The sequence below is a fragment of the Maniola jurtina genome, chromosome 7 (assembly GCF_905333055.1).
Source record: "Maniola jurtina chromosome 7, ilManJurt1.1, whole genome shotgun sequence".
NCBI classification, from domain to species: domain Eukaryota; kingdom Metazoa; phylum Arthropoda; class Insecta; order Lepidoptera; family Nymphalidae; genus Maniola; species Maniola jurtina.
This window is the reverse complement of record NC_060035.1, coordinates 5,142,255-5,164,812: the sequence shown is the minus strand read 5'-3', so window position 1 is coordinate 5,164,812 and position 22,558 is coordinate 5,142,255. Positions and strand designations below refer to the sequence as shown.

Below are 22,558 nucleotides of genomic sequence, written 5' to 3'. Positions count from 1 at the left end.
TATTATTGTTTCTGTAATATATTTGTATAAAAAGTGTTTCTAATAAAATATATACCTATGTGAAAAAATATCTTCTTATGTACATAAATTGAAAAATTGTATTTTCACAAGAACGAAGACGCGGGCCACAAACATGTACTGTTATGTAAGTATGAAAGGCGGTATTAATAAGCTTGTTTGAAAAAATAAAATAAATTGATTGTCAAAATAAAAGAAAACGCGAATGCTGTAACTTGTACCATATTTATTTGATCTCTATGAATAAATTTATGCTCGTATGTACAATGCTTCAAACCGGCTGAATATTTCACTCGTTATCCGTGACTTTAAAACTAAGGCATATTTTGTCGAATTAAAAAAATGTAACTCTTAGTATTATAATATATGTTTATTTGAAGAATCTTGAATAACAGCTTCTTAAAAAGATTTGTTTTGTGACTTGGTCCACATTAAATTAACTTTTATATCCTATTTAGGGCTTCTAGAAAATCTACTTAAAAATCCATAAATAAGTGTAAGTTTTTAAAGAGAACCTATGAGGATATAAAGTTATAAGTACCTAAGGAATTATATATATATATTGTTAAGGATATAAGGATTGTATATATCTTGGTTGGAATATTTGGAAGAAGACAATGCTCATAAGTGGGATGTCAAAAGCACGATTAAGCAGACAAGTGCCTCGCGATAAGTTACACTAGTACAAGTGTAAATTAAAAATTTATAACACCCCCGACAAGTGAAGGTTACAGTAACTAGAAAAGAGCTGATAACTTTCAAACGGCTAAACCGATTTTCTTGGGTTATAGCTAAGAACACTCTCGATCAAGCCACCTTTCAAACAAAAAAAACTAAATTAAAATCGGTTCATTAGTTTAGGCGCTACGGTGCCACAGACAGATACACAGATACACAGACACACAGATACACAGATACACACGTCAAACTTATAACACCCCTCTTTTTGGGTCGGGGGTTAAAAATGATCTCTTTAGAGAAGTTAGGCTCAACATCATGCAAAATTTAATAGAAAGTCACGTGTCAGTGGCAAATAATTTACTTATACCCTGTTGACCTTGCAAAAAGCCAGGCTAAGTTTGGCTATATAAACCGCTTTTGAAAATTTTAATGTATCACTTGTGCATTACCTACTTCAGCAACATGTTCACTAAAGTAAGTGTAAATAGTACTTACTAATTAATCAAAGTCAATTTGTGATTCGTTTAGTAATAATTAGTGCTAATTTAAAAATTTGATTGGTTTTTAATCTATCCCTTTTTTATTCCAGACTTTGGTTTTGACCGCCGTATTGTCGGTGGCGGCTGCAGGCCTCATTGCCCAGCCTCACTACTCGTCTGCCGCTGCAGTCTCTTCACAGAGCATTGTACGCCACGACCAACCCCACGGCATTGTAGCTGCCGCTCCAGTTGCTTACCACGGTGCCCCCGTCGCATACCAAGCTGCCCCAGTCGCCTACCGTTCTGCCCCAGTTGCCTACGCTGCTCCCGTAGCGCACTACGCCGCACCCGTAGCACACTACGCCGCTCCCAGAATTGTTGCCACCCAACAGGAGGAATATGCTCACCCTCAATACGACTTCTCCTACTCCGTAGCCGATGGCCACACCGGCGACAACAAGTCCCAGCACGAGAGCCGCGACGGTGATGTCGTACATGGCGAGTACTCTCTACTTGAAGCCGACGGTTCCGTACGCAGAGTGCAGTACACCGCCGACGCACACAACGGTTTCAACGCGGTGGTCAGTAACTCTGCCCCAGCTGCGCATGCTGCCCCCGCACATGGTCTCTCTCACTACTAACTATAAAAAGTTCCTTATTTATTTTTGTACACATTTCATTTGTTGAAATTGTAAATAGTTAAAATTAAGATGAATTAAGCTATAAATATAGAGAATGAATTCAAAATTTTATTTCTTTTATTACTCACCCGTGATTAAGGGTTTAAAAAATCCCACGGGAGCTCTTTGATTTCCCGGGGTAAAAATCCTATATGTCTGTCGTCAAAATGCAAGTAATTTATGACAAATTTTGTCAAGATTGTTTATATGCTTGAACCGTGAAAAGGCAACAGATTCACATATAGCTACATTTTGCACATAAATTTCGCATTTATTAGTGTTTTAATTTACACTCGAATCTTCAAATCTTGGTTGTGAATTTAACAATAATGACATACATGTTCACGTATTTCTTTCATATGAAAAAAATAATTTTATTTTAAAACTTGAGTTCAGATAAAGTGTATGATACTCTACATAATTAGGTATTGAAACACTCGTGTGATACTTACACTCGTGTTTTAATAACCCCTATTTATTTAACTGTTTCATATACTACTAATCTAATGAAATGGATAACGACTCAAGTTGGTAAATGGATGGGTGACCGACTTTGGAGGTTTGGAGGAGAATTTATAGCGTCGAGTTAAGTCAAAATTGTACCTACTCTTAGTTAAGTTGGATCAGGTGAGTGTGGAAGCATTATTGTTCCAAGAAAACTCCTACCACTATGTGGTATATGGCTCTTATATATAATGGCTCTTGCTCTAGACCTTCATATGTACCTACTGTATGAACGCGTAATATCCATAAATTATGTATTGTAATATATTATTACACATTTACATATATCTATGAAATAGGTAAGCCCACCCGGGAAAAGCGAGGGTGTTTTTTGTGCTACACGCATTTCTTTAAAATTAAAATAGCCTTTTGCTATGGGTCTCATGCAAAAAGTACATTGTAATTGTAAGTTTCATCATTATCATTATGATCAACCCATCGCCGGCTCACTGCAGACTTGCACTCTGAGAGCCCGGATCTCCTCTCAGAGTGAGAAGGCCATAGTCTACCACGCTGGCCAAGTGCGAATTGGCAAACTTCACACACCTTTGAGAACATTATGGAGAACTCTCAAGCATGGAGGTCTCCTTACGATGTTTTCCTTCACTGTTAAAGCAAGTCATATTTTATTACTTAAAAGGCATAAAACTTTGTAAAGTTAGAGGTGAGTACCCGGGATAGAACCGCCGCGCCGACCTCCGATTAGGAGGTGGATGACGTATAAAAATCAAAGAGTTCCCAGTGAGTTTTCAAAAAGGCTTATTTCATGCGGATGGCGTCGCGGGCATCAACTAATAAGATAATAGTAAGATGTAGAACTAGAAGCCAAGAATATCTATAATGTAAATATTTAATGTAGAAGTATTTGGGTGTGTAAAGTTTTTGGAACTTTTTGAAGGTTGGATAACTTAAGCTGACGATTTCACAAACATAGAATGTATTCTTTCTAATTAAAACTGGTCTCGATATGGTTGCCTAAAGGCTATTTTAAGCCTGAGCAAGACAGTGCGACATTGAGGCATACGTACAATTCTAATTCAGCAGCATGCTGTATCTCGGCGTTAAATTAACTGCCGTGGGGCTTCGATTTGTAGTACGCCGCATCGTTACAGTTATGATGTTGTTGCAGGCTTCAGAAGTAAATGTAGAAAAAGTAAATAGCCCGGTTTACGGTTGCTGCAATTTTATGGTAACCTGTAAGCAACTTTGATAGCTGAGCTCAATCTACGTACAGTGTGATGATGGATCGAAAAAGCTCTTGTCTTGAAGAAGAAGAAGGACTTGTTCTCATTTTATTAGTTGACGGCGGCGTCAACAACGACAGAATTTGTTTCAGTAATTGTCAGATACGTTCAAACAAAAAAACACATGTTCAACAACAAATGTTGAATATGTGTTTAATGCGCCGCTCATTCCGCTTTTGCCGTGCGCCGTCGGTTTTTAAAAATCCCATGCGAACTCTTTGATTTTCCGAGATAAAAAACACTTACTCTCCGGATCATTGACTAATCCATGCAAAATATCATGTTGATTCGTTATTGCTCCGTTGTGACATGATTGAAGAACAAACTAATGAACCAATAAATTAACAAACCAACAAGCAAATGCCTTTTTTAGTGTCATAATAAAATCAGAGCAACTTTAAGAACAGGTTTACAATCATTATATTAAAGTGTTGCCTAATTGCAGGTGCTTTACATACAAAGCACTTAGAAATTAGGGTTATACACCTACTCGTAAGTGTTACAAGTTCGACTCGAGTAGCACAAGATAGTGAATTGTGGAAATCTCCATAATATGATACCTATTTCTTGTAGTGGATATCTATCTGTTGATACGACCACGAAGATAAGGTTATTTTTTGGTGACCACATGTTTGAGTAAAAACGAAAACATTTAAGAAATTTGCTATATTTAATTCATTTTGAAGTTTTAAATAACTTAGGTATAATATTCAACGAACATAAATAATAACATAGGCGTTTGTCAAATTAAATCAGTGGTGAGCGAGGATTTGTGCGGGGGCAGTGGCGGCGTGAGCATTTGGGGCAGAGTTACTGACGACAGCGTTAAAACCGTTGTGTGCGTCGGCGGTGTACTGCACTCTGCGTACGGAACCGTCAGCTTCAAGTAGGGAGTACTCGCCATGTACGACATCACCGTCGCGGCTCTCGTGCTGGGACTTGTTGTCGCCGGTGTGGCCATCGGCTACGGAGTAGGAGAAGTCGTATTGAGGGTGAGCATATTCCTCCTGTTGCGTGGCCACAATCCTGGGAGCGGCGTAGTGCGCTACGGGTGCAGCGTAGGCGATTGGGGCAGAACGGTAGGCAACTGGGGCAGAACGGTAAGCAACTGGGGCAGCTTGGTATGCGATCGGGGCAGCGCGGTAGCCAGCGGCGACTACAGTGTTGGGCTGGTCATGGCGGATAATGTTTTGTGAGGAGACTGCAGCAGCAGATGAGTAGTGAGGCTGGGCAATGAGGCCTGCAGCAGCTACGGCCAGAACGGCGGTCAGAACCAAAATCTGAAATAAAACATAATAATTGAATTCAAGTAAGTATTTTGTATTTTAAGAAAATAAAAAATATCCGATATATCTATGTAATAGTAATAATAATAGTAATAAAGATGTTTAAATAAACAATATATAATTTTATCTTGGAATGAATTTTTCTATTTGCTTATTTTATTACTTACTTTAGCGAACATGTTGTCCTGTGCTGATTATACAACTGATACATGTCTTAAAACAAAAGCAGCTTATATAGTAAATTCGTTTGTAGTGTGATAAGGTCAACAGGGTCAGTGAGTAAATCTAGATTTTGGTAATATCTCAATAAAATCTACTTTCTCTCTCATGCCTTTATTTTAGGTAGCAACCGTGGCTATTCTCTGCAACAAATACCAACTGGTATTGCATTATGACATTATGAACTCATAACATTTACACTTTGAGCCTCCAAGGAGTTTATTGTGTCCCCTAGCAACAAAACTTGCAGAAGGCAGCTTTGGCAAGTCACTTGCACTTTTTGCATTGTATCAATACTCGTAATAAGCAAATTTCTTTCTGCATGTTAACTTGCTGCACGTGTTTATACAATGCAAGTGATTTGCTAAATTATGTATAACATTGCTAAAGCTACTTACCAGTGTACACATGACCTAGTGATCAATGTCTGGCATGCAAGGTAAATTGGAAACGATCTTGTTGAAATTATAAAAAAATTAAACTAAAATTTTTATCAATTTTCTTACGCACATTAAAATGAAGAAATGAAGAAAATTTTACAGCTTAAATAATAATAATATTGACTCCATGAATGACCCTTTCCTCTAACTAAACGTACAGCTTCTGAATGAAGTAAGAAAAAAAATGAAGTGGGAATTTGTATCTACGATCATTCTGATTTCAATCCACCCCATAAATTACTAATAGACACATATCACTCAATTTCACGATTGCGAAGTTTTGATTATAATCAGTAAATTACTTGTTGGAGACTATTACTTCGAAGATCCCAAAGCCCCCTCTCTCTTCGTAATAATAATTAATTAGACTATGTGACTTTGATTTTCCGGAATAAAAAGTATCTTATTTTTGTCTCTACTATGCATGCCATGCCAAATTTTTACAATCAGATACAATTCATATTGGATATTATGTGGATTAGAGTCTATCACCCAAGATATAATAGTAGACGAATATATCTAATAGGTATTCCATAACTTCAGCAGCTATGTAGAGGAAGTAAGTTATATAGGAGGTTTGACGAGCTCCTTGGCTCAGTGGTCTTTTCAGTGGGAGGTCTCAAGTTCAATTTCCGGCAGGGGATAGAATTTTATAATTTCTAAATCTCTGGTCTGGCCTGGTGGGAGGCTTCAGCCGTGGCTATTGACCACCCTACCGGCAAAGCCGTGCTGCTAAGCGATTTAGCGTTCCGTTACGATGCCGTGTAGAAACGGACGGACGAACGCTTCCATCTTGGACAGCATCATCACTTACCACCAGGTGAAATTGCAGTCAAGGGCTAACTTGTATTCGAATTTAAAAAGAAAAACCGGGGTGACACCGAGCTTAGTATACAATATGCCCAAGACTTTGCCACATGAATTTATAAGATTTTACTAAAGTTCTATGGTAATTATTTAATTTTTCAAAATGTATCATATATATCCTAATATATCCCTCCCCAGGACGTGAGCTACCTTTGTGCCCGTGAAGTTCAGTTCTGCGTGGTTGAGCAGTAAAAAGTAACAGACAGACATACAGACACACTTTCGCATTTAATGATGCTTGCGATTTCATTCGTGTTTAATTTAGGTTTTAAAAATGTTCTTTCATTTTCCGGAATAAAAGTAGCCTATGCTCGTCTCCGGGGTGTAAAATGTGTCTGTACAAAACAGATACATACGTAGATTCAAGTTTTTTCATACATTTTTTTAATAAAAATATTTAGAGTTCCGTACCTCAAAGAATAAAAGGAACACTTACAGGATCACTTTGTAGTCTGTCTGTCTACCTGGCTGTCTGTCTGCCGTATGTCCGTCTAGGCGTCTGTCTGTAGTATCTGTCAAGAAAATCTATAGGGTACTTCCCGTTGACCTAGAATCATGAAACTTAACAGGTAGGTAGGTCTTATAGCACAAGTAAAGGAAAGCAATCTGAAAACCGTGAATTTGTGGTTCTATCGAAAAAAAATGTGTTCACAAAAAAGTAATTTACTAAAATATCACATAAATAGGTACTCAAAATCGTTAGGTATAGTATAGTACGATGGAACGAAACCCTTCATGTGCGAGTCAGACTCGCACTTAAACGGTTTTTATGTTTTTGTCTGCATTGTTACAATCTTTAGAGTAGAACTTTATTTGGTCTGTTAGGAAAATATTATAATGTAGTGAGATTGGCACACTAGAATTACCTGTGTTGAAGAAAATCACAATTTTCTGAATCACAAATCAGTCTTTGCTTTACATAAGGCTTAGTTAACAGCTACCTTTTATGATCAGCTGCCTGGCTAATAATAAAAGGTGTTTGTTTTTATAAAAAATATTTAAATCATAGTCTATTATTTCAGTTATTATAGTTTGCCTCCTCTCGTGTAGTTACGTAGCTAGAAATAGAGTGGATATAAATTAACTATAATTAGGTAAAGTGAAAATAAAAGTAGGTAGGTATAATTGATAAAAATTTATTGTAAAATAATTTAGCTACTTATTATCGTCTAAAATCTAAATTCGATCATGCAATTTTGGTACATTTTAGTGATGGGCGACAATATGCGCAGGGGCGTGCGCGATCACGGGTGCAGGGGCGGCGTGAACTGAGGGTGCGGAGCGGTGGACCACAGCGTTGAAGCCGCTGTGATCGTCGGCGGAGTACTCCACTCTGCGTACGGAACCGTCAGCCTCGACCAGGGAGTATTCGCCACGTACGACGTCTCCGTCGCGGCTCTCGTGCTGGGACTTGTTGTCGCCGGTGTGACCGTCAGCTACGGAGTAGGAGAAGTCGTAGCTGGGGTGAGTCTGTAAACATGAAGGGAGGAAGTAAATATCACAGAACAATTATGGCAGTTTCTTATTTCATAATAATTAAAACATCAATTGAATAATTTCTTACGTTATAGGGTTCTGGCTGGTGGGCAGCGATGTAGCCATGGGCGGGAGCGGCGTGAACGATGGGAGCAGCGTGGACAATAGGGGCAGAGTGGGCGATCGCAACACGAGCAGGCGCAGCGTAGGCGAGAGAGGCACCAGCTAGACCGATAGAGCCGTAGCCTTGGTTGTGACGCACAATGTTTTGGGAAGAGACGGCACCATGGCCGGAGAGACGAGGAGCAGCGTAGGCCACAGGGGCGGCGGCGTAGGAGATGGGGGCGGCTACGGCAATGGATCTATGTCCTTGGTCGTGGCGCACAATGTTTTGGGAAGAGACGGCACCATGGCCGGAGAGACGAGGAGCAGCGTAGGCCACAGGGGTGGCAGCGTAGGAAGCGTAGGATAGAGGGGCTGCTACGGCAATGGATCTATGTCCTTGGTCATGACGCACGATATTTTGTGATGAAACAGCGCCATGAGCTGGAGCGGCGTAGGAAATTGGTGAAGAGTAAGCAAGGGTAGCGGCGTGGCCGTAGTTTGCTACAGGCAAAAGCCCAGCGGACGTTACCGCCAAAACGGCGCTGAAAGCCAAAACCTGAAAATAATAGAAACCATTACATACAATTTATATGCCTATGCAATTAAATATTTCTTCAAGAATTCTGTTATAACTAAGTATTTATTGATTAAGTTCATGTAAGTAAGTATTAGAAATTAGATTTTATAACTAAAATTTTATTAATTTTACTTTAGCTTGACTTACTTTGCAGAACATGTTGTAAAAGTAGTTGTTCAACTGATGCTTGATTTTTGCAACGAGCCCCTTTTATAGTACTTACCTTACTGATATCAATTGTCAGTTGCAAGGTTAATAACCCAATATATTACTTTCCTTCATAATCTTGTATCTTAAATATTTTACTACCATCTTTTATATCATAAAACACAATGAAATACACAAAAAGAGATTTTTCTGTTCAAACTAAAATTGCTTAAAATCTGGATCTTCTAAATGAAAATAAAGAAGATTCCTAAGAGCTGCACAATATCTATTTACTGTTTTAATATTGTTTAAAGTGTAGTGTGCTAAAGACGTAGATATACAGGCTAGTTTTTATCCCGGAAAATCAAAGAGTTCCCTGGAGTCTTTATAATGGGGAGTGCTCTGAAGAGGTGTTTGACCTCATTGCACCCTCCTTTTTTTACAACCGCACCGCACGCCAACGCAATCAGTTCCACCCTGACCACCTGGGTGCCTGGTGCACTTCGACCGCCCGTTGTGTCAGATCTTTGTTTCCACGCACATGTAAACTGTGGAATCAACTCCCATCGGCGGTGTTCCCACTAGATTACAACATGGGGTTATTCAAGGAGCGGACTAACAAATTCCTGACAGGCCGGCAACCCATCGGCGGTTCCTCTGGGGCTGCAAATGTTCATGGGCGGCGGTAATCGTTAACATCAGGTGACCCCCCTGCTCGTTTGTTCGCTATTTTTATTAATTTTTTTTTTTAAACCTAAATCCAGCTAGTATTTTTTGTCCAGGTACCCGTTATTTCGCTGCTGAGACTAGTTTACCATAAATATAATAATTGAGAAATTGATTCAGGATTGGTGTTGACTAAAATAACTTTTTCTGACTCTAAGTTTGGTTTTTTTTGTATGGACTGTGATTGTAGGGGATTGTATTGAAGTAGCAGCATAAAATATTACTTAAACTTAAAGTGACACTGACAATGTCTAGTCCCCTGAATTTTACATATGCAGCCGAAGACGTTAAACTGAGCGTTTATGGTAATATCCGTTCAAAGCAAATAGGTATCTTATAGCGGTAATAGCATAGTAGTTAAGACTTTACCCTCCTATTCGAGAGGTCAAGCGGTTTGATCCCGGGTACGCACCTCTAACTTTTCGGAGTTATCTGGCGTATGACTTGCTTTAACGGAAAAGGAAAACATCGTGAGGAAACCTGCATACCTGAGAGCTCTCTATAAAACTCTCAAGAGTGTTTGAAGTCTGTCAATCCGCCTGTGGCCAACGTGGTGGATTATAGAGAAAACTTTTTCATTGTGAGAGGCATTCGTGCGGGCCAATCATAGGTTGAGATGATGATGGTAAGGTTAAAAATTAATTCGTGCATGTTCCTTCGTTCGTTTTATAAGCACTCGCGCATCGTTCATCCGATTGAGTTGAAACTTTGTACAGTTGTTTTTGATACTTGCGAAAAAGTTTACTGTCAACGTACAAAACGTGATGCGAACCACATTTTAACTCATGTCAGATAGTAGATACTACATAAATTAGTAGTCATAGCAGATAAATGTCTACCTTTATAAAAAATGACTAACCGTCGCTTAAATCAGGAGCTTATTAATAGATGTCAAAAACAAAATATGTACCAACATAATATTTAGTAAATATATGTGCAATAAATGCGAAGGTATGTCTGCCTGTCTGTCTATCTGCTAGCTTTTTACGGCCCATCCGATTTTGACGATGATTCGTACAGAGGTAGCTTCCATCCCGGGGACGAACATAGTGTTACTTTTTGTTCCGGAAAGTCAAAGAGTTTTAAAAACTTAAATCCACGTAAGTGAAGCTACGGACATCATCTGGTAATATCATAAATCAGAAGTTTAGTATTGTTTTTGCGTATCGTAACCCAATCCTGGTAAACAATAAAGTATATTATTCAATTTTTACAAAGGTTTTACTATCAGATTGAAAGAAAAGTTTTGATGAATAGTTTCAGAGATGGAGGAGTTGGTCTGTGAGAATGGAACACCTCAAATAGAAAATCAAAAGGTACAAAGCCGAAGTGAGTCAACTTTAAAGCTAAAGTTCACTAATTTCGATGGAAAATGTATTTATATTACGAGTTACATGAAAAGTTTGCCTGATCGTTCACAAAAAAAGAGATACATAATTAATTTATCGGTATTTGACAATAAAATAAAAGTGACAACTTTCTTTAAAGTTGCTGTAAAGATTTATCTATTATATATTATAAGATAAAAAAGTTTTTGCCAAGTTCTTGAAATCTATAAGTAATTCATTGAAATTCATTGTATAAAAGTTGCCTATTCGAAGGCATGGAGGAGATAAGTCCCATCCAGATATTAGGGCCCTAGGCCATCGAGAAATTAAAAAGAAGCAGGTTTAAGAACTCAACCAATTTAACCACTTACGTTACCTACTTAGTACCGACCTAATTTGCAATGTTTGCAACCGGCTAAAATAGTGTTCATTGAGTTTTCAATATTTTATGAAATTGCCACATCAGCTTCGTAAGCCATCTAAAATATGCCAGCTATAGATACCTATTCGTTTTTAAAAAATCTCACATCTACAAATATACAAAATATTCTTAAAAGTATTCAATAAAATAATTTATGTGGAAAAATAACTAGAGCAATTAATGTTGATTGGGTTTATTTTTATGGTAAGTATCTTAGATTGAGAGAGATTAAAATTCAGGTCAATTTATGTTAAAACTTTATTTATTATCGAGTATAAATAATTATTTACAGATCTATGAATATGATGGGAATAGCTAGATCGTTACATTTAATGATGTGCCAAAATGTGGGCAGGAGCATGCGCAATCACGGGTGCAGGGGCGGCGTGAACTGAGGGTGCGGAGCGGTGAACCACAGCGTTGAAGCCGCTGTGAGCGTCGGCGGAGTACTCCACTCTGCGTACGGAACCGTCAGCCTCGACCAGGGAGTATTCGCCACGTACGACGTCTCCGTCGCGGCTCTCGTGCTGGGACTTGTTGTCGCCGGTGTGACCGTCAGCTACGGAGTAGGAGAAGTCGTAGCTGGGGTGAGTCTGTAAACATGAAGGGAAGTAAATATCACAGAACAATTATTATTATTTCATAATAATAAGGCAGTTTCTTATTTCATAACATTTAAAACATCAATTGAATAATTTCTTACGTTATAGGGTTCTGGCTGGTGGGCAGCGATGTAGCCATGGGCGGGAGCGGCGTGAACGATGGGAGCAGCGTGGACAATAGGGGCGGAGTGGGCGATCGCAACACGAGCAGGTGCGGCGTAGGCGAGAGAAGCACCAGCTAGACCGATAGAGCCGTAGCCTTGGTTGTGACGCACAATGTTCTGGGAAGAGACGGCACCGTGGCCGGAGAGACGAGGTGCGGCGTAGGCCACAGGGGCGGCGGCGTAGGTGATAGGGGCGGCTACGGCAATGGACCTATGTCCTTGGTCATGGCGAATAATGTTTTGTGATGAAACAGCACCGTGAGCAGGAGCGGCGTAGGAAATTGGTGAAGAGTAGGCCAGGGTAGCGGCATGGCCATAGTTTGCCACAGGCAAAAGCCCAGCGGATGTTACCGCCAAAACAGCGCTGAGTGCTAAAACCTGAAAAAAAAAAATCACTACAGTTAATGTGCCTGTACACTAGAATTCCTCTTCAAGAACTCTGTTATAACCGAGTATTAAGTTCATGTAAGTATTAGATCTGATAACTAAAATTTTATTTATTTATTTTATTTTAGCTTGACTTACTTTGCAGAACATGTTGTAAAAGTAATTGTTCAACTGATACTTATTTTTTGCAACGAGTCCCTTTTATAGTACTTAACTTGCTGGTATTAATATTTTCAGTTGCAAGGTCAATAACCCAATATATTACTTTCATTCCTTCATAATCTTGTATTTTAAATATTTTGCTCCCACCCATTATGTCATTACACATAATGAATTACGCAAAAAGAGATTTTTCTATTAAAATATTGCTTTAAAATCTATGGATATCTGAATGAAATGAATCTGAATGAATGGAATTGAAGAAGTTTTCTACAAGCTGGATCATTACTATAACAGGCATGTGTTTATTTGAAGTGTCTATCATAATATTAAGATACTTATCCAATATCCACAAAATGCCCGGCTAGCTCAGTCGGTAGAGCATGAGACTCTTAATCTCAGAATGAAATGAATCTGAATGAATGGAATTGAAGTAGTTTTCTACAAGCTGGATCATTACTATAACAGGCATGTATTTATTTGAAGTGTCTATCATAATATTAAGATACTTATCCAATATCCACAAAATATTACAAATGCGAAAATGTGTCTTTCTGGTTACTTTTTACTGACTAACCGATTTTCACTAATCAGGCACTAGGATGACTCGTATCTTGGAGACGGATATATAATATAAGAATATCTTTTAACTGGAGAAATCAAAGAATGCTTACGAAATTTTAAAAACCATACCTCTTCCAAGTTAGCCCGCTTCCATGTTAGAGTGCATTATCACTTACTACCAGGCGAGATTTAAATTAAGGGTTAACTTGTATCAAAATAAAAAATAAAAAAAATTTCAAAAGAAAAATAAAACCGATTCCAAAAACCACAAACACTAAAAAGTAAAAAATAACTTTTATTTAGCTACACGTGTAATGTACCTAGGTATGAAGTCGAGCGAGCATATTAAAACAAAATTAGAAATCCAAGAGTGAAGCTCGCCCGACTTCATACCTAGGTACATTACACGTGTAGCTAAATAAAAGTTATTTTTTACTTTTTAGTGTTTGTGGTTTTTGAAGTCGGTTTTATTTTTCTTTTGAAAATTTTTTATTTCACAATTTTTAGTGGCCCACTGTACTATAATATGCTATGCCCAGTTAATACCCTACTGTTTACTAAGCTATTACACTGATCGCGAGCAATTTGCTCCTATCTATTGAGGAGTTCTGTTCTCCATTTCCGAAGATATTCATCAGATCTTCACCAAATTTATATGGGACCACCTGCACAGTATACCCTTTCAAACAAAAAAAAAATTCCAAATCGATCCAGGGGTCTTTGAGTAATCGGGGAACATACATAAAAAATAAAAAAAATAAAAAAAGATTCCGACGAATTGAGAACCTCCTCCTTTTTTGGAAGTTGGTTAAAAAATGGAAAACCTAAATTCCCTCAGAAGTAGTATCGGACATCAGCTAGTTTTAAAAATAATGTGATTATTAGCTATGGAATATACAAAATGTGATTATTTGATGGGATAGTGTGAAAATTAATAACCAGCATTACTTTTGTACACAGCACAATATAGGTACTTTGTTGTAATATCCATTCAAAGGACGTAGGTTTCTAATAACGTAATATACTAGCAGTTGAAACTTCAAAGGCTCCGGGAGTTTATACCGCTTCTCTGATTTTTCAGGGTTATGTACAAAGTGAACGATTTATGTGGTCATTTACTTTAACGGTGAAGGAAAACATCGTGAGAAAATCTGAATGCCCTAGAGTTCTCCATAATATTTTTAAACGTCTACCAAATCAGCACTTGGCTAGCGTGATGGATAATGGCCTTTCTCATTCTGAGCGTGGACTCGTGCTCAGTGATGGGTTGAGATGATGATATGATGGTTAAAATTAATGTGTGTATGTTCGTTCATTCGTTCGTTATGTACCTACCTACATTATATTACGCGCAAATGCATCATTCATCGAATTGAGTTAAAACTTTTACAGTTGTTTTTGACACTTGGGAGAAGATTCTCACGTAGTACTGTCAGCGTACAAAAGGTAGCGCGAGCCACGTGGTACGCATGTCAAGTATTTATGAATAGATTATATAAGATCAGCCTACCATTACAACAATTTAATTAATTAATTAACCGTCGCATAAATCGGGAGCTTAAATTAGGTAAATGACAAAAACAAAAATATGTATTTTAGGTACTAAATTCGGAGTTTAGTATGTTTTTTAGGGTTCCGTACCTCAAAAGGAAAAATGGAACCCTTATAGGGTTGTCACTTTGTTGTCTGTCTGTCTAAAAAGATAATGCCTTTACCCTTTCCTTTACCATTCCCCTTTACCATTTTCCTTTTTTTCGGTATCTACCCAAAAATTGTTACCACCCACTAACTACTACGCCTATATACGCATGTAGGTACATGCGTACTGTGTTAATGTAACCACCAGGCGTGCACTGTTAGGCATAGGTTTCTTGACACGCACCACGCTCTTGCGCGCCTGAACTCAGCGGCTCTTTGCGACTCGTTTGATGTCAATTGTTCACCTTGTGGGGGTCTTCCAACGCTACGGTTTCTGGTGCAAGGTCAATGTCCTAGCAACTCGGGATCCTAAAGTATATCAGTTTTTCCTACTATGTAAAGTGCCACCCATTACCACTTCAGTTTCACAACCCAACCAAAATGTGCCTGCTATTTTCATTTTTACAAAATTTACAATTAAGTATCTACACCTATCCTTAGAAGTCTATATGAATTAATAATTTAGTGTTACAATATTTTGAGCAAGTCTTGATTGGGCTTATCTTTATATTATTGTCCTAAATAATAGTCACGTGCTAGTTTTGTCTGGAAAGTTCTCCGGGAGTTTTGAAAATTGGTGATTTGTATAGATTTATTTGGAAAAATAAAAATGAAGTAGAACAATAAATTCGTGTTTGAATTTTTTTATTTTATTATCATATAATATAAATAAATATTTACAGATCTATGAATATGGCGGAAATAGCTTGATTGTTGAGTTTAATGATGTGCCAAAATATGGGCAGGGGCGTGCGCGATCACGGGTGCAGGAGCGGCGTGAACTGAGGGTGCGGAGCGGTGGACCACAGCGTTGAAGCCGCTGTGAGCGTCGGCGGAGTACTCCACTCTGCGTACGGAACCGTCAGCCTCGACCAGGGAGTATTCGCCACGCACGACGTCTCCGTCGCGGCTCTCGTGCTGGGACTTGTTGTCGCCGGTGTGACCGTCAGCTACGGAGTAGGAGAAGTCGTAGCTGGGGTGAGTCTGTAAACATGAAGAGAGCAAATCAATTATCAAAGAACAATCATTAGGGCAATCTCCTATTTCATAATAACAATTTATAATAATTAATAATAAGAATAAGAACAGTGTTTATATCTCTTCTTTCATAATTAAGTCCATATATTATTCAGAATAATTTCTTACATTATAGGGTTCTGGCTGGTGGGCAGCGATGTAGCCATGGGCGGGAGCGGCGTGAACGATGGGAGCAGCGTGGACAATAGGAGCGGAGTGGGCGATCGCAACACGAGCAGGTGCAGCGTAGGCGAGAGAGGCACCAGCTAGACCGATAGAGCCATAGCCTTGGTTGTGACGCACAATGTTTTGGGAAGAGACGGCACCGTGGCCGGAGAGACGCGGAGCAGCGTAGGCCACAGGGGCGGCGGCGTAGGAGATGGGGGTGGCTACGGCAATGGATCTATGTCCTTGATCGTGGCGTACAATGTTTTGGGAAGAGACAGCGCCGTGGCTGGAGAGACGAGGAGCAGCGTAGGCCACAGGGGCGGCGGCGTAGGAGATGGGGGCGGCTACGGCAATAGATCTATGTCCTTGGTCATGGCGCACGATGCTTTGTGATGAAACAGCACCATGAGCTGGAGCGGCGTAAGAAATTGGTGAAGAGTAGCCCAGGGTAGCGGCGTGGCCATAGTTTGCCACAGGCAAAAGCCCAGCGGATGCTACCGCTAAAACGGCGCTGAGAGCCAAAACCTGAAAACAATAATCACAACAATTTATATGCCTGCACAATTGAATTCCTCTTCAAGAACTCTGTTACAATAACTGAGTATCAATTGATTAAGTTCAAGTAAGTATTAGAAATTAGATCTGTAGCTAAAATTTTATTGATTTTATTTTAGTTTGACTTACTTTGCAGAACATGTTGTAAAAGCAGTTGTTCAACTGATGTTTAATTTTTGCAACGAGCCCCTTTTATATTATTTACCTTACTGATATAATTTGTCAGTTGCAAGGTCAAAACCACAAAAACTTTCCTTCAAAATCTTGTATTATAACATTATGTAATTACGCAAAATATTTTTTGTAAAAAGTTCATTTTAATTAATTGTATAAATCTGGATGTTCGAAATGAAAATGGGACGATCACTAAGATTGCAATATAAACTGTAATTTGTGCAATTGTCAATTAGAAACAGGTATTTAGCCTATCTTTTAATATTTACTAGCTGATACCCGCGACTTTGTTCGCGTGGATTTAAAAATCCCACAGGCACTCATTAATTTTCCGGGACATAAAATAACCTATGTTAGTCTCCGTCTTCTCAACTATCACTATACCAAAAATCAAGTCTATTGGTTGCATAGTTAGGGCGTAAGGAAGGACAAATAAACAAAAAACAAACATTATCCCATTTTTTATTAGTATAGATATATATTATGGTTTAGAAATCCTATATCCGTACTTATATTATAAATGCAAAAGAGTTCTTCACTGCATGTACATCTGTTTGTTACCTTTTCACTGCCTGAGAAGATCCTTACGATATCAGACAGTGATGACTCTCATCTTTTAGACATTTATAGGATGATTTTTATCTCGGGAAATCGAAATCAAAGAGTTTTCACAGTATTTTGTCATGAGAAGTAACTGTAATGTGACTGCAGTGAAAAATATAAATATACTGAATATTATTTTCACCTCTAAGTAGTTTATTATTATAAAAAGTTCTATCTTATACAAGTTACTAAAGAACTTGTGGGTTAGGAGACTAATGAACTATTTGCACAAATAATTCGTGTGGCTCAAACTCAGCTTATTTTATGAAAATTACCTTTTGAAAATAGTTGAAACTTATTATGAAATATAGCTCAAAATTTGTGATTTTAGAGTCTTAATCAAGTATTTTGTTAATTATTATTCATTTATGATATAAATATAATAAACATAAATCTCACCCTTGGATCCAATCTGTGTCAACTCAAAAACCTTGCTTTTTAAATATTTATCTTAGGAATTCAACATTTTGGGCATGAAGGCCTTTTAGGGTTCCGTACCTCAAAAGGAAAAACGGAACCCTTGTAGGATCACTTTGTTGTCTGTCTGTCCGCCGTCTGTAGGGTACTTTCCGTTGACCTACAATCATGAAATTTGGTAGGTAGGTAGGTCTTATAGCACAAGTAAAGGAATAAATCTGAAAACCGCGAATTTGTGGTTATATCATTTAAAAAAAATTAAAATATGTTTCAATTTTCAATAAAAGATAACTATAACAAGTGGGGTATCCTATGAAAGGGCTTGACCTGTACATCCTAAGACAGATTTTTATTTATTTTTATGGATATAGTTTTTGATTTATGGTGCAAAATGTTGGAAAAAATACCCGAGTACGGAACCCTCAGTGCGCGAGTCTGACTCGCACTTGGCCGGGTTTTTTTTTGTTTTAAGATTCAATATTTTGCGAATTCAATATTTTGCAGATTCAACATTTAAGGACTCAATGTTTTGCAAATTCAACATTATGAGAATTCAACATTTTAGGAATTCAACATTTTGGGCCTGAAGAAAAATTATGTTACTTAAGTTTCTGAGCCCTGACTAGATATTATTATCTGTACGAGACAACTGTAGTAACATTGCTTTATGTAATACTAGATGACTGAATTATGTCCGCGACTTCGTCCGTGTGAATAGGTATATGTTTGTAAAATCCCGCGGCAGCCATGGATTTTAACGGGATAAAAGTTTAGCCTATATGTTAATCCAAGATATTATCAATCTCCATTCTAAATTTCAGTCAATTCCGTTCTAGTTTTTACGTGAAAGAGCAACAAACATACACACACACGTACAAACTTTTCCCTTTATAATATTAATGAGCGTGATTCTAAGCACAATAATTCCTTCTAAATCATCCATACTAATATTATAAATGCGAAAGTGTGTCTGTCTGTCTGTCTGTCGGTCTGTCTGTCTGTCTGTCTGTCTGCTACATTTTCACGGCCCAACCGCTGAACCGATTTTGATGAAATTTGGTACAGACATGGGCTACATCCTGGGGAAGGACATAGGCTACTTTTTATCCCGGAAAATCAAAGAGTTCCTGCGGGATTTAAAAAACCGAAATCCAGGCAGGCGAAGCCGCGGGCATCCTCTAGTTTATTATAATTTTCTTTTCTATAGATTACGATCTTCAAAGCGAATTGTATTAATATAATTTATTATCCAAACTATAAACTGCACAGAAGATAACCATTTGTATTCGTAACCAACATAGATAAGTACGAGTACATAGATGATAAAAAATATTATGGATTTAATTATTAGAAATAGTGCTAACTAATAATAATAATTTGAATCTATGCTATGAATTGAATGTATTATTGGATCTAGTTTAAATTACCTACCACCAACTTAAGTGTTGAGCTGAATACGTTACTTTTAATTAATTTTTCGTTTAGATTTTGGTACGTGGCTGAGCTTGAATGAAATTATAGCGTAACATGTATTTTTTTTTTGATAAAATGAGTCACACAGTGTCGGAAAACATCGTCTAAAACCTGTATGCCTAAAAGTTCTCTATAGTGTTCTCTCAAGTATATGCAGTGCAATCTGCCAGTCGGCACTTGGCCAGCGTGGTGGACCTAAATGTTTCTCAGTTCTAGAGGATACCCGTGCTAGTTGACCGGCGATCAGATGAGATGATGATAATGATCAGGTATCTAATATTAAAATTAATAAATGTTAATGTTTGTAAGTTCGTTTGTTACGTCATCTGCATTCAGGTATCATTCGTTCAATTGGGTTGAAATAGTTTGCAAACAGGCCCTATTTTATTTTCAAGTTAACTTAAACTTATTCTTTATTCTTTATTTATTTGCATTTATGTTTTACATCATAATAGAAAAAAAAAATTATAATATTACAACATGAAGCCCCGTCAGGGCGCTGCAAAGTAATTAAATATAAATAAAATGTCACGAATATAAAAATTAAAAAATTAAAAAATGTTATGGAAATTCCTAACTAATTATGTCCTATTAATTATATTATTAGTCAATCTTAAAAAAAAGTATCAACAATTTTTTTATATACTTATCAGTATCGCCGGAAAATCTTTTGTCCCTTTCTGCCTATATGGCGCATAACCTTTTTCGTTTTATATATTTTGTTTTCACACTTCAAATCTACACATTGGAATCTATATTCCACTACGGCTACGGGCTGCGTCTTGCCTGCGCAGTTAAAATTGCAAGGCAAGATCGAGAACTGCGCAGTCCCATCTTTAGATTTTAGAAGCTTTTGGAACTGCATGGGATGTAACCGTCTTGTCATCTACACGCACGCACTTGACTGAGCAACTGGCTTGTGCAGGTACCCGTAAGCTCTCAGGTAAGCCGGAGCGTGTAGCTGGAGAGAAGTTTTCGTGAAAATAATCTATGAGTATCTTGAGTAAATCTTGATCGGGAGTATCTTACATTAGGAGAAATTAAAATTAAGTAAAACTTGTCTTTAACTATTTTATTTATTATCGTATATCAATAAATTATTTACAGATCTATGAATATGATAGGTATCGCTGGATCATCAATTTAATGATGAGCAAGAATATGGGCAGGAGCATGCGCAATCACGGGTGCAGGGGCGGCGTGAACTGAGGGTGCGGAGCGGTGGACCACAGCGTTGAAGCCGCTGTGAGCGTCGGCGGAGTACTCCACTCTGCGTACGGAACCGTCAGCCTCGACCAGGGAGTATTCGCCACGTACGACGTCTCCGTCGCGGCTCTCGTGCTGGGACTTGTTGTCGCCGGTGTGACCGTCAGCTACGGAGTAGGAGAAGTCGTAGCTGGGGTGAGTCTGTAAACATGAAAAGAGCAAATCAATTATCAAAGAACAGTCATTAAGGCAATCTCATATTTCATAATATTTTAAACATCAATTATAAAATCCTTACGTTATAGGGTTCTGGCTGGGCAGCGATGTAGCCATGGGCGGGAGCGGCGTGAACGATGGGAGCAGCGTGGACAATAGGGGCAGAGTGGGCGATCGCAACACGAGCAGGTGCAGCGTAGGCGAGAGAGGCACCAGCTAGACCGATAGAGCCGTAGCCTTGGTTGTGACGCACAATGTTCTGGGAAGAGACGGCACCGTGGCCGGAGAGACGAGGAGCAGCGTAGGCCACAGGGGCGGCGGCGTAGGAGATGGGGGCGGCTACAGCAATGGATCTATGTCCTTGGTCGTGGCGTACAATGTTCTGGGAAGAGACGGCACCGTGACCGGAGAGACGAGGTGCGGCGTAGGCAATGGGAGAAGAGTAGGCTACAGGAGACGCATAGGCAACCTGAGCGATGCCGTGGGGTTGGTCATGACGCACAATGCTTTGGGAAGAAACGGCGGCAGCGTTTGAGTAGTGAGCTGTAGGTAAAAGTCCAGCGGCTGACACAGCCAGGATGGCGCTCAATGTGATGATCTGAAAATAAAAGGCATGTTTAACAAATCATTATGAGTAAGCATTTAAAGATTTACCTACACAAGTATCTTTATTTTGGACTTTTTTAAACTTATTTATTTATTGGAATTATTTAGGATGTCTATCAGAAATAATTTAAAACTGACTTACTTTAGAGAACATGTTGACAAGGTTGCTGTTCAACTGATATAAAATCTGTGTAAGGAGCCGCTTTTATAGTAAGTGTTTTTAGGCAAGGTCAACTTCATATTCAATATATCACTTTCTTTCATATCCTTTAATACATGATTGATAAAATAATAAGGTGGTACTTTACATTGTTAGCTTGCTTTAGGGGTTATGTAGGTCAAATTATAATTATTTATTACTTTATCTCATGATTTAGCGACTTAATATTATAGTAGTCAAGGAGAGAGTAAAGATCTCTTTTGGTAGAGAAGGGAGAAATCTATCTCAACCTTCAGACAGGATCTAGCATACCATGGTAATATGACGTTTCTCTAAAAGACAAACTTGAAAACATCTATTTTCGATTTTCTAAGTTTAAAATTTAAAATATCACGGGTTGAAATTGATAACATTCTATCTCAACTAACATAATGTGATAATGAAAATGTATTCTTTAGATTTCTTCTATGAAGTGTCGTAATTTTACCGATAGGTGAGTACGTTTGTAAAATCTGCATTTTTACATAATTTCATGTTGAGAGAAATTAATGCTTGCAAGGAAAGTACCTATTTTGCATTGTATACGACATTCAGATGTAAAATATTATATAAATGTATAAAATGTAAATGTACGCTAATAAATAAATAAAAATAAATAAAAGTTTTTAATACATCCATTAATTTTATTTATCACTAAATCTAAATGTATAAAAGGAAAAACTGATTGAATGACCTATCAAGGCATAGCTCAAACTACTGCAGTGATCGGGCTGAAATTAGGCATGCAGATAGCTATTATGACGTAAACATCCGCTAGGAAAGAATTTTTGGAAATTCGACCCCTAAGTGAAGAAAATTGGTGTTTCAAATTTGTGTAGTCCACGCGGACAAAGTCCCGGGCAAATAAGAATAAGTTAGTATTGCATAAAACTGTATTGTATAAAAATTCAAAGTATTTAGACGATTGGCAAACGGCATAATATGGCGGTCGCGGCGGTCTTTTCTTGAATTGTACGCATAATAAATACTACAATGCTTTTTTGGAACATACCCTTGAATATAGAAGGTAACCCTAGAACCGTTGGCGTTTTTTGAGACATTTCTGAGAGATTGCAAAAATATCATTCTTACTTTTTAATCACACAAGTACCTACCTACATACAGAATACAATTTTTTTTGGGCCCAAAATT

General features: G+C 38.1%; 2 protein-coding genes across 2 annotated transcripts; one reads left to right on the top strand and one right to left on the bottom strand.

The window, feature by feature from the left end:
- The first annotated feature begins 1,161 nt into the window (after positions 1–1,161).
- Positions 1,162–1,819, top strand: LOC123867048 (cuticle protein 7-like). Its single transcript, XM_045908886.1, has 3 exons — positions 1,162–1,173; positions 1,289–1,528; positions 1,571–1,819. Exons 1-3 carry the CDS (start codon positions 1,162–1,164, stop codon positions 1,817–1,819), a joined length of 501 nt encoding a protein of 166 aa, XP_045764842.1.
- Positions 1,820–4,358: 2,539 nt separating this feature from the next.
- On the bottom strand, positions 4,359–21,374 carry LOC123867041. The gene is made up of 11 exons (XM_045908877.1): positions 21,350–21,374; positions 20,886–21,199; positions 20,684–20,753; positions 20,410–20,586; positions 16,124–16,482; positions 15,919–15,991; positions 15,513–15,756; positions 11,932–11,999; positions 7,983–8,069; positions 7,640–7,888; positions 4,359–4,886 (listed from the first exon to the last, which is right to left on the bottom strand). The coding sequence occupies exons 1-11, from the start codon at positions 21,359–21,361 to the stop codon at positions 4,359–4,361; spliced, it is 2,181 nt and encodes a 726-aa protein (XP_045764833.1). The 5' UTR covers positions 21,362–21,374.
- Positions 21,375–22,558: the final 1,184 nt, after the last annotated feature.

Bases quoted from the DNA above. Each gene is read 5' to 3' on its own strand.
- LOC123867048 (XM_045908886.1), top strand. The intron at 1,529-1,570 runs GTAGCACACTAC...GCCACCCAACAG, and splicing joins TAGCGCACTACGCCGCACCC to GAGGAATATGCTCACCCTCA.
- LOC123867041 (XM_045908877.1), bottom strand. The intron at 20,587-20,683 runs GTAAGGATTTTA...TCATGTTTACAG, and splicing joins CCCAGCCAGAACCCTATAAC to ACTCACCCCAGCTACGACTT. The intron at 15,992-16,123 runs CGGCCACGGTGC...CGCTCCTATTGT, and splicing joins TACGCTGCTCCGCGTCTCTC to CCACGCTGCTCCCATCGTTC.